The 17,831-nt window shown below is 43.0% G+C and overlaps 1 protein-coding gene across 1 annotated transcript in view; it reads left to right on the forward strand.

Moving 5' to 3' along the window:
• Atxn10 (ataxin 10) overlaps nt 1-17,060 on the forward strand; it is a 121,477-nt gene extending 104,417 nt beyond the window's left edge. Inside the window, exons 11-12 of the mRNA XM_052160825.1 lie at nt 16,092-16,279; nt 16,770-17,060. Coding sequence (XP_052016785.1) covers nt 16,092-16,279; nt 16,770-16,772 — 191 coding nt within the window. The 3' untranslated portion in view covers nt 16,773-17,060. The remainder of the gene's footprint in view (nt 1-16,091; nt 16,280-16,769) is intronic.
• Nucleotides 17,061-17,831: the final 771 nt, after the last annotated feature.

The raw sequence follows: 17,831 nt of genomic DNA on the forward strand, positions 1-17,831 counted from the left end.
TGCTCAGTCTATAGATGACTGCTTCTCACCTTCCTTTCACCTGCCCAGGAATGGTGATGCTCTAGGACACAATTCTGTTTGTGGTGGAAGCATTGTGAGCATGATGTAGAAGCCGCTTGCTTGCTTGCTTGGATGCCCTGTGTCCATCAAGGGCAAAGCTGTCTGGCTTTTGATACTATGTAACTCCTACTCCTAAAAATTATCTAAGTCTCAGTATTAAAGAACAAAATTAGACCTGTGCCTAAAGAATTTCACCTTACTCAGGCAGTGGTGGCACATGACTTTAATCCCAGCACTCGGGAGGCAGAGGCAAGTGGATTTCTGAGTTTGAAGCCAGCCTGGTGTACAGAGTGAGTTCCAGGACAGCCAGGACTGCACAAAGAAACCCTGTCTTGAAAAACTAGGGGGAAAAAACCAATTTTCACCTTAGTTATCTCCTGGGGCATTTTAAATTTAGAACCAACCATCTTTTTTCAGGCCTGCAAGATGGCCCATTGATAAAGATACTTGCCACCAAGTCTATAGATATGAAATTCATCCCTGGGACCAACATAGTAGAAAAAAACAACACCTATAGGTTGTCTTCTGACCTCTGTGCACACAAATATGCATAGACACATAAAATAAATGATATGTTTTGTTTTTTTGAGACAGATTCTCACTATATCATCCTAGGCATAGGGAATGTTTATGTGGGGCAGTCTGGCCACAAACTCACACACAAATCTGCCTACATTTGTTCTCAAATCTGGAACTAAAGACTCCTGTCACCACACCTGGCTAGCAAATGTTTTGGTTTTGTTTTATTTTAAAGAACCTTTTTCTAAATTATATAGTCAGTACTCTGATACACATTTGCCTGTCTCCCAGTTTCTCTACAGTGCCAACAGCATAGTGTAGTAGAACAAGTTTTTAAGTCTCAGCTTTGTACTTTAGAACTTTTATAGTCAATGTAACAAAGTAGCAAGGCTAAAATGCCCCGTACAATGGCTGCCTTCAGTCACTGCCTCTGAAGAACTGTTCTCTAGTTCCTATGTGATACGGTGTCTTCACAAAAGCAGTGACGTGATGCCAGTGCTGCCATCCCACTGAAGCAACCTGAGCCATTCCCTGATTTGTAGTTAACCCAGAGGTGAAGATCTGCCTCCAGACAATCTGCAGAATCAGAGAGAGGAGCGTGGCTGCTGATGGATGCAATACAGAGAAGTTCCCAGCAGGCTTTGCCTCATGAGAGCAGTATACTTAGGTATCAGTTTTCCTGCAGAGTTACTATTTGTGTTCTCTTTTTGCATTAGCTTCCTGTATTTCAAACAAAACTAACTGGATGTGTTTAGGAAATGAATAACATTAAAATTGCTATTCTCAGATACCATTACCATGAGTAATAAATATTTAGTAAGACATTTTCAGAGATTGGGTAGATTGCCATAGAAAAACATGTTCTAGGTAACCCTGAGTAATTGCCAGGCTTTTTGTCTAAACTGACTTTAGCAGGAATGGGGGTTTTGAACAACACATTGACCATGGCCATTCAAAACTGTTAACTAGTAACTAACTGCCATTTTGTTTTTAAGGTCATCATTCTTAACAGGAAGTATTACATCCTCTGAATGGTTGGTTTTTTTTTTTTTGTTGTTGTTTTTTGTTTTTTTTTTTTTAGGGCCAATGCATTAAAAGAGAAAACTCTATTTTGTTTGATCCTGTAAAGGGTTGAACATTCTCCTAGATTAATTGCGCTGGCATTCATTAATTCCTTGTGACCATATTACAAAAGCCAAGCCCTTAGAGTTGGGGAAGAAAGGTAGGCAGAAAACATAAAGATGAGGGAGATAGACCAAGCTGACCAGTAGAGCTGGAGTGTGGCAGCAGAGGAGAGGGACTGAGAGAGGAATGAAATAATGACTGAAAACCTCCTGGGTTCTGTGAGAAAGACAAGAAGATCTAAGAAACTCATTCACCTCTTCAATATAAAGTGCTTGCAGTTGAAGCATAAGGGCCTTAGCGTGGATGCCCAGTGTCATATGAAAGGCCCATAATTCCTTTACTAGGAGACAGAGACCGGAGGACTCCTGGGGCTTGCTAGCTGTCCGTTCTAGCTGAATCTGCAAACTCCAGCTTCAGTAAGGTGGAGTGCAATAGAGGAAGGTGCCCTGTGTTGATGCTTCCATGAGTGCATACATGTGTACAAACATAGACCACACCCAAGCACAAAGAACAGTTTTCAGTAGATTCATTCTTAGATGTATTATAATCACACTTTTTAAAAAAAACAACAGAGACAGAAGCAGCAGGAGAAGAATGTCTTGTCACCTATAAGAACAATCAACAAAAATTATTTGAAGTTTATTATCAGAAATCTTCAAAGTTGTTCTTGAGGTGATGAGTTCATTGTGGGGAGGGGCAGGGGGAGAAGATTATAGCCCTACCATCCAAAAGTATCTTGTCAGTCTTTAGAGAATGAGAAATTAAGATATTCTCAGAGAAATAAGCTAAAAGAGTTTTTTCCTGGTTGTCTGACCTTGTAGTCCTGTAGCATGAAATTAGAGGGTCCTACTAGATGGAGCTAGAAACCTAGTGTTCTCGTTCACTTTCTATTGCTTGATAAAACTTGCAGCCAAAAGCAGCATTGGAAGGAAAGCTTATTTTGCTTATGCTTCCAGTCATGGCCCATTTTTTTTGAATAAATAATGGCCATATTTATTGCATTTATTACATACTTTCATTTGTAAATTGGCTTATATGTATTCTTGACATTTAGTTTTTGAGTTCTTTACATGTTTTAGATATTAGCCCTCAATCACTTTTCCCATTCTGTACACTGATGTGCTGTTTGACTGATGGTGTCCTTTGCAATGCAGAGACTTTCCAGTTTCATGAGGAACCCTTTTTTTTTTAATTTTTTTTTATTCGATATAATTTATTTACATTTCAAATGATTTCCCCTTTTCTAGCCCCCCCACTCCCCGAAAGTCCCGTAAGCCCCCTTCTCTTCCCCTGTCCTCCCATCCACCCCTTCCCACTTCCCCGTTCTGGTTTTGCTGAATACTGTTTCACTGAGTCTTTCCAGAACCAGGGGCCACTCCTCCTTTCTTCTTGTACCTCATTTGATGTGTGGATTATGTTTTGGATATTCCAGTTTTCTAGGTTAATATCCACTTATTAGTGAGTGCATACCATGATTCACCTTTTGAGTCTGGGTTACCTCACTGAGTATGATATTCTCTAGCTCCATCCATTTGCCTAAGAATTTCATGAATTCGTTGTTTCTAATGGCTGAATAGTACCATGGCCCATTTTTGAAATAAGATCAGGTAGAAACTGAAGCAGAAGCTATGGGGAACGCTTACTGGCTTGCTCTCCATTGCTTGCCCAACTAGTACTGCCTGCCTAAGAATGGCATCTGCTCTCAGTGGCCGTGACCCTGCCACATCAGTCAAGAAAATGTCACAGAGACTTAGCCATAGGCCAGTCTTACAGAGGCATCTTCTCAGTGGTTTACAGCACCACACTTTGTTTTCTATGTAATTTAAGACACTAATACACTTAAGAGAATTACTAGTGTACTAAGGGCCTTAAAATTTGAAAGGATTTTTTTTTTACCATTAACCAAATAATAGTAAAAATGAGTCAGTTGAAATTATAAAAGCATAGCTCTTTAAAAGTATATCACTTAACTTAAACTGTTATAAATCAGTGGTTTTACCTTAGAATGTTAAAAAAATCATACCCATAAATCTAAAAAAGTATAAAATATACACAAAGAAAGTAAAAAGGAATTCAAATTTTTCACCATAAAAAATGAACTATACCCAAAAGAAATAATGACTAAGAAAGTCATAAACCTTATAGGAAACAGCAAAATTATGTAAGTGAATCCTTCCTTATTCATAATTACTTAAATATAAACAGATACAAAAGAGTAGTTAACTCAGTAGGTGAAATGTGATACAGTTATGCTGTTTGTAAGAGACTGTTTTGGGTTTTTTGTTTGTTTGTGTGTGTGTGTGTATGTGTGTGTGTGTGTGTGTGTGTGTGTGTGTGTGTGTGGTTTTTGGTATTTTTCGAGACAGGGTTTCTCTGTGTAGCCCTGGCTGTCCTGGAACTCACTCTGTAGACCAGGCTGGCCTGGAACTCAGAAATCTGCCTGCCTCTGCCTCCCAGAGTGCTGGGATTACAGGCATGCGCCACCACCACCCGGCAAGAGACTCTTTAGATTCAGAGACAAAAGAAGTTAAAAGCAGGGATTAAAAAATGAGTAAGCAAATAATTAAGGAAAACTGTGGTGGCTTACATCAGGCAAAATGTACTCCAAAGCCAAAGGGATTACAAAGGCAGAGGTGGACACATTGTAACAAAAATTCAGCACAGCAAGAAAAGACACAAAATATAAAATGGCTGCACAGGTAAAGCCACTTGCCAGGGAAATTGAAGACCTGAGTTTCTTCCCTGAAACTACTGTGGTATATGGAGAGACCCAACTCCAGCAAGTTGTCCTCTGACCTCTACACACACATACTGTGGCATGCAGGCACCCATACGCATGCTAAAATAAATATAAAAGGTTTTGTAATTAAAAATATCACAAATGTGGCTGGACAGATGGCTCAGCGGTTAAGAGTACTGACTGCTCTTCCAGAGGGCCTGAGTTCAATTCCCAGCAACCACATGGTGGCTCAGAACCATCTATAATGGAATCTGATACCCTGTTCTGATGTGTCTGAAAACAGCCACAGTGTTCTTATATAAATAAAATAGATTTAAAAATTCACAAATGGCTGGGCGGTGGTAGCACACGCCTGTAATCCCAGCACTCTGGGAGGCAGAGGCAGGCGGATTTCTGAGTTCAAGGCCAGCCTGGTCTACAGAGTGAGTTCCAGGACAGCCAGGGCTACACAGAGAAACCCTGTCTTGAAAAAAACCAAAAAAAACCCAAATTCACAAATGAATATAACTATTTATATACCAAAAGCATATTAAAGTATGTGGATCAAAAACTGACAATTTAAAGAAAAAAATGAATTTTTTTCTTAATGGTTGTCTATTTCAGTACCTGACTCTGAGTAGTTGAAAGAACAGTCTGTCAGAAAGGAGGAAGCACAGAGAATTTAAATGGTGTGCTATAGCAGCTACATCTGCAACATGTGCAGAATGCGATGCATACTGTGTTTTCCCCGGGTGCTTCCTGGAGCATTTTCCAGGGTAGACCCAATATCATAACATAAATTAACTCTCTGTAGATTTTGAAAGATAATTAACATACACAACTTTCATAACTCAGAGAAGGCAGATGGCGAAAACCAAAGGTGGTTCTGTAAGTTGAGCAATCTGTATCTACATGGGCTGTGAAAAAGGAAACTCAAATTACTAAAATCAGAAATGAAGTAGGGACAGTACTGCATACTACTGACTATAGAAATAAAAATCATAAAGGTGCTCTGGTCTTATATACTGACAATTTGGTTAACCTGAGTGAATACATTTCTAGTGATTAGAAACTATTGGCTCTGAGTATACCTGTACCTGATGAGGAGCTCGGGACCTCCTTAGTACCTGCACTTGGAAACCCTGGACTGATTTCCCTGGTGAGGTCCACACTCACAAAACTAACACTGGCCATTCTCAGACTTTTCCAAAATGTTGAAGAAGGAATAACAAACAGTTCCTACTTCATTCCATGAGAGAAGTATCGCCTTATAAAGTAGTCCAGAGAGACGCTATAAGAAAACTACAAACCCATATTTCTTGTGAATATTGAATAGAAATATTCAAGAAAATACTAGCAAACTGAATTCAACTGCATATCTAAAAAGGATTTATAGACAACAATCCAGCAGGGTTTGTTCTTAGAATTCAGGGCTGGCTCAACCTAAATTGGTATATTGGCAAACTACATTAACAAAACAAATGAAAACAATGCATGTCCAATTCTCTCCATGCAGATAAGGCATTTGACAAAATTTACCTTCTTTCATGTAAAAAATGTTCAGCAAACCAACATGAATTTTAGTTATCCCAACATAATAAAAGCTGTGTAAAAAGTTCATGGCCGTTATCCCATTCGCTACAGAAGACTGAACCCCTTTCCTGTAAGATAAAGAGCAAAGCAAGGATAGTTGTCTCCTCACTTCTTTTTTCTTTTTTCTTTATTTCTTTTTTGTTTTGTTTTTTGGGGGGGGGGGAGGATTTTGGTTTTTTTTCGAGACAGGGTTTCTCTGTATAGCCCTGGCTGTCCTGGAATTCACTCTGTAGAGCAGGCTGGTCTCGAACTCAGAAATCCGCCTGCCTCTGTCTCCCAAGTGCTGGGATTAAAGGCGTGTGCCACGACGCCCAGTGTCTCCTCACTTCTTATGGGACATAGTTGTTTAGCTTCTAGCCAAAGCTACAAGGCAGGAAAGAATGAAGGGCATCCAAGTTGGAAAGGAAGAGATGAACCTATCCAGGTCATTAGCTGCACATATAGCACACTCTTAAGGGTTCTAGACAATACTATTACAAACAATTAATGATTCTACAAAATATTAAAATAAAGAATCAATGCATCAAAAAAACAATTACATTTCTAAATACTAGTGAACCTTGTGAAAAAGAAGCTGTAGCATCATAAAGTACTGAGAATTACTTTAACCAGTCGGAAAGCTTATACAATAAAGATGTTCTTGAGAGGAAAGTAATGTGTAAGGAAATGAAAATACACCCATGCTCATGAATTAAAAGTGTTAATATTTCTGTCAGTGATTCCCAAATATTAGTACATCTTTAGATTTAGTATTGCTCAGTGGGAAGACCTGTTCTGAAATCCATAGGATCTTGATAATCAGAAATACTGTGCTGGAGTCCTCATGCTTCCTAATTCTACACCTGAATCTAAGTTATGAAAATTAACATAAAGAAAGACATATGAACTAATACAGTAGAACTCAGGCCCAGATAAACCCTTGTGTGTGTTGTCACATAATTTTTTACTAGAATGCTACATTTGTCCCATTGGGAATTTTCAGTATATTCAACAAATTGTATGGGGAAAACAAACAAATGAACAAAAATACACTGTTACAGAAGTAGGGAAGCTAAAGAGCTGAGACAGGAAGATCACTTGAATCCAGGACTTGGAGTTCATCCTGTATAGCATCATGAGACTCACTGCTAAAAATGGAGTTCAAGCAGAATATTAGGTGGGCCTTCCCCATACTGCACACAGCATGGTGGAGCTCTGGGTACAGCCTAGGTGTCGGTCCGGAGGATGAATAGAAAGGCAGAATATGGGCTTTTGTGTCGCAGAATATGACTTGGCCTGAAAAAGAAGCAGCTGTTATCACATGTTATGACATAAATGAACCTTGAGGCCACAAAATAAGCCAGTCCCTAAAAGACATGTGAAATTATGGAAATAGAAAGTAGAAAGGTGTTTGCTGGCAGCTTGGGGGGAAAGAACATTGCTGCTTAATGGGCTTAGAGTTTCAGTTGTACAGCATCAAGGGTTATGGAGAAGGTGGGGAAGATGCCTCTGTCGGCACAAAGACTCCGCCAGCCAACCAAGCTGAAATGACACGCCTCATTCAGAGAGAGGTCCTTTCTCAAAGAAAGAAGATTAGAAGCTAATAAGCAGCCAGCACCATTTCCTGACCTCCACATGTGCACACACATACACCATACACACAGAGAGTCATAGAGATGGGTCTAACACAATTGTATTTAATACCACTGAGCTGTACACAGAGAAGTAAAGGCAGTAAGTCCTGTTTGACTGTAGTAAGAACTTGGAAGGACAGAATACAGCCGTCGTGCCTGTAATTAATTCCCCCATAGGAGAACATCTCTAGTACTTAGAGACATATCCTATCAAATCAACAAACTTTAGAAATGTAATGTCACCACTACAACTTACCTAACTTTGAAAGAGTCTGAAGTGCTCATTGGCTCTTGTTTTCATTATCTTAAATTTCTGTGGTAGGCTGCCCTTCAGGGACTAAAGAGATGCAGCCTTGCTCCTCCCTGATAAGGAGGCAGGATTACAGTTTCCCATGCAGACAGACAGAGTCAGAGCAGCCCTCCAGCCACTCCCAATTCTGTATTCAAACACCTCTTTTTGTCTGATCCCACGTAAGTCTTCATTCAGGCTCATCCACTTCTGACTGCTAACCTCCTGGAGACTTTTGAGAGGGGAAAGGCCAGAAGCAACATATCAGCATGACCATGTGACCCATGACCAGCTCCCCCACCCCCTGGGGACTACTAATATTGCCACGGACAGTGTGTGCCAGATGCCCAGGCCCCCAGCATTCTGAGGCTGGGATTTTCCTGGCTCGTCGCTGCCTGCCGTGTCTTGTCTTCCCTCAGATCCACCAGAAGCTCTTTGCTGTTAGTGTTCTTTATTTAATCCTTCCTAGCTCAGAACTGGTTTGACCCTTGGCTATACTTTATTAGTTCTGAAATGTCATTAGTGCTAGACCAACACTAATCTCCTATCATTTAGATGGGATTACTTTTTCTACTATGCTTTTGCATTTCATCTTGAACAGTAGTTTATTAGCTAGCTCTAAAAGTATTTTAGAGACCGTTAGTCAAAATACTAGCTGTAGGTTGCTGTTGTCCTTTGTTTTGTTTGTTTGTTTGTTTGTTTGTTTGTTTGTTTTTTCTTCTTTTCTTTTCTTTTTTTTCCTTTCTTGATTGCTTGCTTGAGTGAAAGAAACCCATTTCAAGTCTCAGACTCGATCATTCTTCCCTTCCTTAACGTCTAGGCAGGGCACGAAACTCAAGAGTGCTAGAAAGAAATCGTGCTCTGCTTCTGCCCGCAGGCATGTGTAGAAGCCATCTGACCTTGACATTGGAAGTGAGTGCCGAAGCCACGTTTGCCTGTGTCTGCCCTGGCTTCACCTCTCTTTATTGCAGGACATGGGACGGGTTACTGACCTCTTCAGTAGGATGAGGACAGTCATGGGGTTAGTAAGTACTCAAAACAGCTACAGTCAGGTACCACCTTGGAGGTGAGTCTGTTGCTTTGATTTTTATTATTACTTTTCCTGTTCTATGCAAATACATTGACCATTCCCTTTTCGGCCTTGGCAAGTGGGCGCGAGACACTGAAGAGAATTCCTCTTGCAAAACTTTGCCTGCACTGGAAGTGGTAGTATTCTCTGAATGGATTCAGATGAAGCAACTTTTCTGATGACTCTTCTACTCTAGAGTTCCGTGTGTTTTATAAACATCTCTTCACCCAGCACAGGGGCCTTGCTGTGTTTCTGCTCTGTCCGAGTTCTTCTTTCAGGCAGTAAAGCTCAGCCGTGACACTGTTATTGAGGACCTGGGTATGACTGAAGTCCTGGGCATTGCTTTCTTTAGAAGCCTAATACTCTCCCCATCTGTTCCCATGATGACAAGGAGAAAGGTGGCTGTGCCTGTGCTGTACATCTGCACGTGGCCTTAACATCCCATAGCCCAAAACAGACACGGTTCTGAGCGTGCTGTCTGTGGCTAAATAGTTAAATTACTGAAGCTCTGCATACTAAAGGCCATAGCTCAGGGACAACAGGAGACCGGCTGGTAAGCAACACACTTTCCAAGAGTGAGGGAGCACGGGGAGGAGAACACCCCCATGGGCCCCAGGGCCCCGTCCGTCTGCCCTGTGTTCTGGGCTTGTGCTGGACACTTCTCAGGGTGCTGCGTGCAGCAGCCCCTTCAGGCTCAGAAGTGACGTCGGAGTGCTGCCCCAAACACAAATGGAACCACTTGTGGCCCCAAAGCCCTTTGGTGTGGTCTGGGTTAGAAGTGGTATTGGTTGTTTCTGATCCTGAAACCTGTAGTGTGATAGGGATGCCAGACTGTGCCTGCTTTGTACCACGCTCTGCTTTGAAGTGGGTAGTAAAAAGGATTCCAGAATATGTAATGTTCAAAATTAGTTTCAGTGCTCTAAGATCCTTCACCACCAAAACCCCGTGAAGACAAGGTACCTGCGAGCACAGCCCTCGCTGGCCACAGAAGCATTTGGAGTGGGCTGTGCATATGATGACTGCCTGGCAGGGAGAATGTCGTCTTCCCATGACTTCACTGCCAGCTGGATGGGCCCACAGTATGTTTTCTCCCTCATCTTGGATGCTGGATGATGTGCATCTGGAATTGAAGGAGAAGGGCCGGAACCCAGCCAGGGTCCAGACAGAGGGCGGTATGTGGCTTGGTTCCCCACCCTGCCCACAGATGCTATCAGGAAGTGAGAGCTTTCATAAGGTGGGGAGATGTGTGGGCTTTGAGGAGGAACCCTTGAAACAGTATCTCATCTCATCTTTAAAGGTCACTCTAGGAAAAGTAAGTTGTGTGTTGTAAAGATAGTGTGGCCTTCCTTTCTTAAGTACGGGTGTGGGCTGTGCACAGAGGAGCAAGTCTCCCAGGACAGTGCTGTTCAGGCAGTTGGGAGCTTTGCAGTATCACACATCTCTGTGAAATTTCTTTTGTCTCCCTGTGGCTGGAGGGGCCAGGAAAAGGGCCTAGCCTCTAAAGAGTGATAGTCCTGAGGTGCCTTTCCCCCTCTGTATTGGCAGAAGCTTTCTGCTGTTTGTAGCAAGTATTAAGGATGCATATTCTGTATTATTCATATTGCAACCTATAATTCACAAATGTGGCGTTTTTTTCTTTCCTACCCTCTTGTATTTATTTTCCCATTTTTGCCACTTTGGGCATTGGCAGTGAGCCATTGATCAGTTAAGTTGGCAGGTATGCTTACATGACTTGAGCTGTGATTTGCTAGATGGCTTCAAGAAGCAGGCTGCAGACCATGAATCGCACATGCAGTGCCCACTGAAGCTTGACGCACAGAGGCTCCCTTGTATTAAAACACAAACTGCAGAGGAGCAGTGGATACCAGGTAGTCCGCCAGTCCAGAGCAGTGTTAGGGGCGGCGTGGGTGGTTTGTGGCGGTTATTACATACCCTGTTTTCAGCACCATGCAAGGAATGCTGGAGGATCTGTCCCCATTAAGCCTTTCTCTGTAGTTTCTGAATGACAGTATCTGAATGATGACTGCCTGGCAGGGAGAATGTCGTCTTCCCATGACTTCACTGCCAGCTGGATGGGCCCACAGTATGTTTTCTCCCTCATCTTGGATGCTGGATGATGTGCATCTGGAATTGAAGGAGAAGGGCCGGAATGTGGTGAATGAGTGTTAATAACCAAAGATAACGATAAAAGTTAACAATGATATAAATGAACTTTATAATGAAAGCAACAGAAATATCTCTGGATGTCTCGGAGTGGTTGGCCTGTGCAGAGAGATCTATGGCTTTGTGGAAGAATAGGTGCCTCTACCCACTGAGCACCTCCGCCCTGTCTGCCTCCTCCTTTTCAGGGTCCCTCCTTCCGGCCTCTGTTCTACTGTGATTCTGTCAGTCTTTCTGCGCCTCCCAGGCTGCACTGCTTTACCTTCCTTTCCATGAGTTAATCCCACCTCTGAGGGGAGAGTGGATGGAGGCTGCCTAGCTCCTAGCAAGAGGGTTGGAGGGTGCTGAGCACACTTTGTTCCTGGTCTGTACCCTGTGCTCTCCCTGCCTGTGTGAAGGAAATAAACATACTTGTTTTTAGTAGCGTAGAGCATTTCCAGAACAGTTTATTAAGGCAAGGCTTGCTGTGCTCCACAGCCTCAGTTTGCACTTTGAAAGGGTCTCAGTTAATTGTGATGCAGGTGTTTATCATTCACTCTGGTCCTCAGAAAACCCTTCACAGCATGCATGGTTCGCAAAGGCTCTTGAAGGAGGCTGGTCTGTCACTGATTCCCTTCTTGCAGTGCAGTTTATTGGAGGATCTCCATCAAACCCATTCCTTCACTGACTCACTGTCTAAAATAGCTTTTCAACATACTATGTAGGTAAAAATGAACTATTATGTGATATACATAAACAGATATTACATGAAGTACACGTATATCCTAAAATTCAAGTGAAAGGCTTTGACATTTAAGTTGCTATCAATGAAATGCAAGTTTTCCAAACCCATGCTTTCAGCAGCTCCTTGTTTATTGGTTCCTTGCATATCCAAGGCCACAGGGCAGTGTATGAGGGGCAGCATAGTAAATGCCTGTTTCGATTTGGCCTGCTGTCTTCACAACTTCTTAACTCTCAGGGCAGCCACAGGTCACTCACATGTCTTGGTCCTGGCCATATGGCAATTAGAACTGAATTTTTAGACACTGAAGTTGATTCCTTAACATATATGAAAATTATATGAAATTTATGACTTCACTCTTTCTTGCCAGTTATTTGGCAACCCCCTTTCTCAACAAGTTCCTAAACAGTTCCGCCTTGACAGTGGTCATCCCTAGACTTGAAGGCTGTAGGTTTTGATTCCTGGACACATTTTGCCTATAGCCAGATGAAGTCTGGCTTATCAGGTAGCATTTTGACTCAGTTGATTGACTATATTTAAAATTGGCTTGTTCATAAGTCTGCTGGTTGATATTAAGTTGTTTGTGACATTTTACCTACAATTTTCTGCCCTACTAATACTGAGCCACCTAACCTGTTCACAGCCTCAGGCTTAGCGTGAACCCACAGAGTACCCAGCTGTACAGGTTCTCCCCTGCCTGGTGCTAACTGCCGCTGTGGTCTTGGTGGCCTAGGTCACAATGCCAGAGTGTTGTACAGAAGAGCTCCGGTGCTGATTGCAACCCTTTCATAGCAGTTTTGCGACAAATAGGCTCATGCCTTCTATTTGTAGTAGCTATGGAAACAGGAGAAGCGCTCTCTCTGGAGCTAAGCACACAATAAAAGACTTCAAGTGTTGGTAGAGGATTAGAGACTTTAGAAGATGTTGAATTTTCTCCCCCACTCTTTCTTGTTCCCTGTTCCTTTACAGAGGGAACAAGAGGGCAATGTGAATATTAACTGGGACTTGTTTTAGTCTCCCTTGTGATGCTTAAGACTGTCTAGGTCTGCACTGACTACTCAGGCTGCAGCCTTTCACCACACACTAACAAGGAGTCCATGCATATTCATGACCCAGGGCTATGGATCAGACGACTCTTAAGATTGTGTTTTACAGTGTTTCTCCTTTCTGTTCCAGTCTTCTGAAAGAGTTCTTTCTTTTTGTCATGTATGAGTACTGAGTGCTGGTCAGATAGGAGTAAGAAGTTTGGGTGCTGTTGCACAGTAGGGTGACTAGTTAACAGCAGTGCACCTTAAGTTCCAAGAAGTTGAATGTTTTCACCATAAAGAAATAGTAATGTTGGTGCTAACAGCATCACTTAGTGAGTAAACCTGAGTTTGATCCCAGAACTCACATAGAAGTGAGAGAACACCACAGAGGCCGGACCCATGGACTACCCAGCTGGCAGTGTTCTTAACTCCTCCCGCTTCCTGGTACTACAGCCGCAGCAGCAGCAGCAGCAGCAGCAGCAGCAGCAGCATGGCACTAACTACTGCTCTGCTCACTGTGGCTTAGGTCACAACACCAGAGTGTTCTGTAGAAATGTTCACCTCCACACATGCAGCATGGCACACATGTTTTCCACATACATAAATCATGCATGTATATCCATCAGCACACACAATAAAAAGGGGGAAAAGGTGAGCGGGGTGGCTCACTGGGGGTAAAGGCCCTTGCTTTGCAAGCCCATCAGTCTGAGCCCAAGCTCTAGAACCAGTGTAAGGGTAAATGAAGAGAATGGACACCACAGAGTCGGTCTTTGACCCCTACAATGCAGCAAAGTGACAGGTGCTGGTGTTGGTAACTCGTCACTTCCTTCTGACTTCCTGGGTGCTGAGATGTTGGTTCCAGTGCGACCTTGTGGTGATAGTTCTCTCCAACCCTCCACTGCCTGCACTTGCACAATCTTGGCACTTTTCACCACCAGTTTTAGAAATGACTTAATGCCCTTGATCTTTGGTTTTCAAGGCCCTTTGATTACAGATGCTCCTAGAAAAGTCTTAGCAACCTCAAATTTGTTGAAGTTCACTTATCTTTAATAGCCAGAATGTTCCAGAAAGGATAAAATGCCTTGCCTCTGTCATTTAAAGCAGGTAGTTCTACCTGTGAGCCAGCCCTATCTCCAGCCTTACACATTGTCTTCGAGTTTATCCCACAAATGCTTGCTCCTTTAGCCTTTTCCTCAGAATTGCTGCTTCCTCTTCTCTATAAAAAGTGAGAGATGAGTTGGTATAATGGTAGTGTCAACTTAAGTTTAGAAAGAGTCACAGCAAATAATTTGTTCAGAAATTACTTCTTGTGTTAGGAGTATCTGGTACCACAAATGTTATTTTTATTTTCTATAATAGCGCAGAGTAGAGACTCACTGGTCATGGAAAGGGTGGAAAGGTAAATTTGTGTTTTATTTCAGTATTTGTGGGATTCATTTTTCAGAAAAGAAGCAGAGCCTTATAAAGGAGCTGGGCCTTGTTGTGATGGACAGCAGTCAGATTGCCAGGTGAAAACAGCGAGTCAGAGATAAGCAGACTCCACATCCGCCGGCAAGCACGGCGTCTGCTGTCTGCTTTCGGAAACACTCAGCCAGTGATACCCTCAAGTGGTTTCACTGATAAACCTTCCAAGACTAACAGATCATTCATTCATTCAAAACTGCCAAGTGTGATTCCTCTCTGTGCCAGGCTCTGTGCAGGCCCCAGAGTCCCACAAACATGCCCAGCCCTATGCTGAAGATCTGAGAAAGGCCAGCCAGAGAAAGGGTCATGATTAGGTAGAGGCTGGCCTGAAGTGGTGTGGAGGGCTTGACAGGGTTATTAGCCAGGGTTGGGTGATAGAGACAGGACAGCACAGCCTTTGAAAAGCCTCCAGATACCCTTGATCATACAGAACCCTGCTTTTAATGCTTGAGTCTTTGTAGTGATGGGTTCAAGTTTTACTTTCCTGTAAGGCTGTTTCTGAACTAGAATCAGTTTAATTCATTTTTTTAAGTGCTGTAAGAAGAGCCCCCACCTTTAATTCATTCTGACAGCTTCTCTTGAATTCCACTTCTGATTGGAAATTTAGAAGTGTCTCAGAACCAGTCCTCTTGCCCTGGCAGAGTCAGGAGCTTGCTCTTACACCTTTTAGAGCCACATGTACCCCACTCTGCCTCTGGAACTGCCTGAGTGGGTGTATCTAATGACTGTCAGGAAAAGGATCCTTCCTTGTGTGTGCTGGGGATTAAAGCCATGACCTCATAGATGCTATATTGTGCAAGCATGCTAGACCACTGTGCTCTGTCTCCAGCCCTCCAGATTTGATTATTCTGACTCTATTGATCATGAGTAGATAGGCCTATTTCTCTGAAAATATATTTATATTAGCTAGCATAGGCTCCTTAGTTCCTTCTGGACCAGAGTGAAGGGGGGATAAAAGCCTGTCCCTGGAAGTGTCTATCTTACAGGATGCTGTATAGTAGCCGGTTGTCGTTCTCATGAGTATTCCTCAGCTCCTGGCACCTAAGTCATCATGAATAATGCAGTGATGTGACCCCAAGCTTCTGTCTAAGGTGGGGATACCACGCAAAGCATTTCATTTGCGGGCCTGGGTTTGGGGAGACAGTGAGGGTCATGTGCTTTCAGAGCATGAGTGTTTCACACTGGGCCTAGCAAATCCTTCACAGCTGAGGCTTTGTCTCTGAAATACTGAATGAGAAAAATTCCATGGTGACTCCTAGGAAACCATTCTTACTGATAACTGCACTTTAAACAGAACAAGTTTCCTGTCTGATTTTTTTTTCCCAGCGCCTCTGACTTGTCTGCTGAGCCCCTCTGTCTTCCCTCTGACTTGACATAATGCCCAGGAGTGCATATGTACTGCTGTGTTCATAAACCTCAGAGTGGCTGCTCTGGGCCTTTGTGTGTGTGTGTGTGTGTGTGTGTGTGTGTGTGTGTGTGTGTGTGTGTTCATCAGACTCTCAGTAAGCCATTCTCTGGACCTGGTCACTGAATCGCATGCTGGGCCTACAGTGCATGTGTGCTTTCACAGCTTTTTAAATGGGTTTCTCGTTGAGTACGTATTTATTTTCCTTCTGCCTCTCTAGAGGATCTCATCAGTATTCCTGTACACCTCCACTGTTTACCTCTAACAGTCATGGGAGTTATAAAAACAGGGAAGTTTGCTGTTCAATTCCTTGACTCTGGCTCCAGTTATGATGCAGTGGGTGGTGTATGCTGTGCGAAATCTCACTGAAGACAACAGCCAAAACCAAGATTTCATTGCCAAGATGGAGGAGCAGGGCTTGGCAGATGCGTCCCTGCTGAAGAAAATGGGCTTTGAAGTTGAGAAGAGTGGGGATAAGCTGATTCTGAAGGCTAATAATGACATCCCCCCACCTGTAAGTACCCCCTGTAAGCTGTCCTCAGTCTCTCCCAGAAAGCTGCCCCTGCATCTCTGTGTCCTTGGAAGTGAGAGGTCTTTATAGGGAACATGGAAGTCAAGAGAAGCTACCTTCTGACACGGTTACCGACAGCACTGAATAGCACTGCAAATAACTTCTTGGGCAGGCATTATGATGCCATATACTTAAAACTACAACTCAGGCAGAGCATGACATACAAAAGATGCTGAAATGTATTCACAGTGAAAACAGGTTCCTGACCAGAACTAGGCTTCCCTTTAAGGATCAGAGGTCATTGCAAGGGTTTGTGTGCTGATGCATATGTCCTGTAAGGATCTTTCCAGGTCCCCATGACCATGATACATGCAGAGCTCTGCATTTCTCCTTTGTCTGATGGCTCTTGTAAATAGATACAAGAGGCTCTTGTAGATAGGGACAGGGACGCATCTGCCAAGCCTCTATGACGCTGTTTCTGTTTTATCCCTAGTGAATGCCCTCACCATCTGAACACGTTCAGATTCCATCTCACGGACCTCTCATCTCTGCAGTGTATGAAATCACAATTGGACATGTAGGGCACAGAAGCGGGAGCCTCCCAGTGCGTTAGAATTAATGTGTGTAAGCTACAAGTGGGCGTTGTCTTTATTCTCTGCAGTAAGTGTTACTGTCTGCCTCACCTTTGTCCCTCTGGGTAGAACTCGCTTTCCAGTCATACACATTGTGCTTACTGTTGTCATGAGTAATAAACATTCTGTGGGCACAGCCCCCACTCGGCAAAGCCTGGGACCCTTGATTGGATTCCGTACGGCCTTTCAGATGGTGAGTGTCCCTTCATCCCTTTGATTCTCTGCTTCTCATTGGATTTCTGAACTCTGGCGGGCACTTGAAGTAAGTTTCTCACTGTGATTAATTCTACCAATCTCTTTTCTTCCCTTCTGCCTTTCCAAAACATTGACATGACTCATTTCCAGTTAATTAATTTGAGAACCCTCCCTCTTCATTCCATGCACTGGTTGTCACCGAGCCCTGTCCTTTGGGACTTAGAAAGGCCGTGAGAATGGGCAAAAGACCATGTGTCCACTTAACTGTTTGCATCCCGGGTGGACTTAGAGTTAAGAGCTCCATGTGAAAGGGGCGCTGACATTTTGCCCACACTCATGCTGTCTGGCACAGAAAGAAATATTTTACTTTCTTTTGATGTGCAGTGCCTCTAGTGTGCTGTGCCTTCTGTGAAGGAGATAGCCATTCATCTTCTGCTTAAAAGTATGGCTGTCACACAAAGACCCCGTGCTTTTAGCTTTCCTGCCATAAGTACAAAGGTAATTTGGAGGAACAAGAATATATTGGTATCTAGTGAGCTAGTTCTATTTTTGCAGCAGATAAAATTGGATTATAGAGGACCTTGGACTCTGTAGCTACCTGAACCACTAATAAAACCACCATGATCTGATAGATCATGTTGTAGAGGGCTTACCATTATTTTCCTGAACAAGCATGTTCAAAACTAAACTATCCAGAGACATCACATTCATGTTTATACTCCAAAAGT

Source organism: Apodemus sylvaticus, chromosome 17 (assembly GCF_947179515.1).
Source record: "Apodemus sylvaticus chromosome 17, mApoSyl1.1, whole genome shotgun sequence".
NCBI classification, from domain to species: Eukaryota; Metazoa; Chordata; class Mammalia; order Rodentia; family Muridae; genus Apodemus; species Apodemus sylvaticus.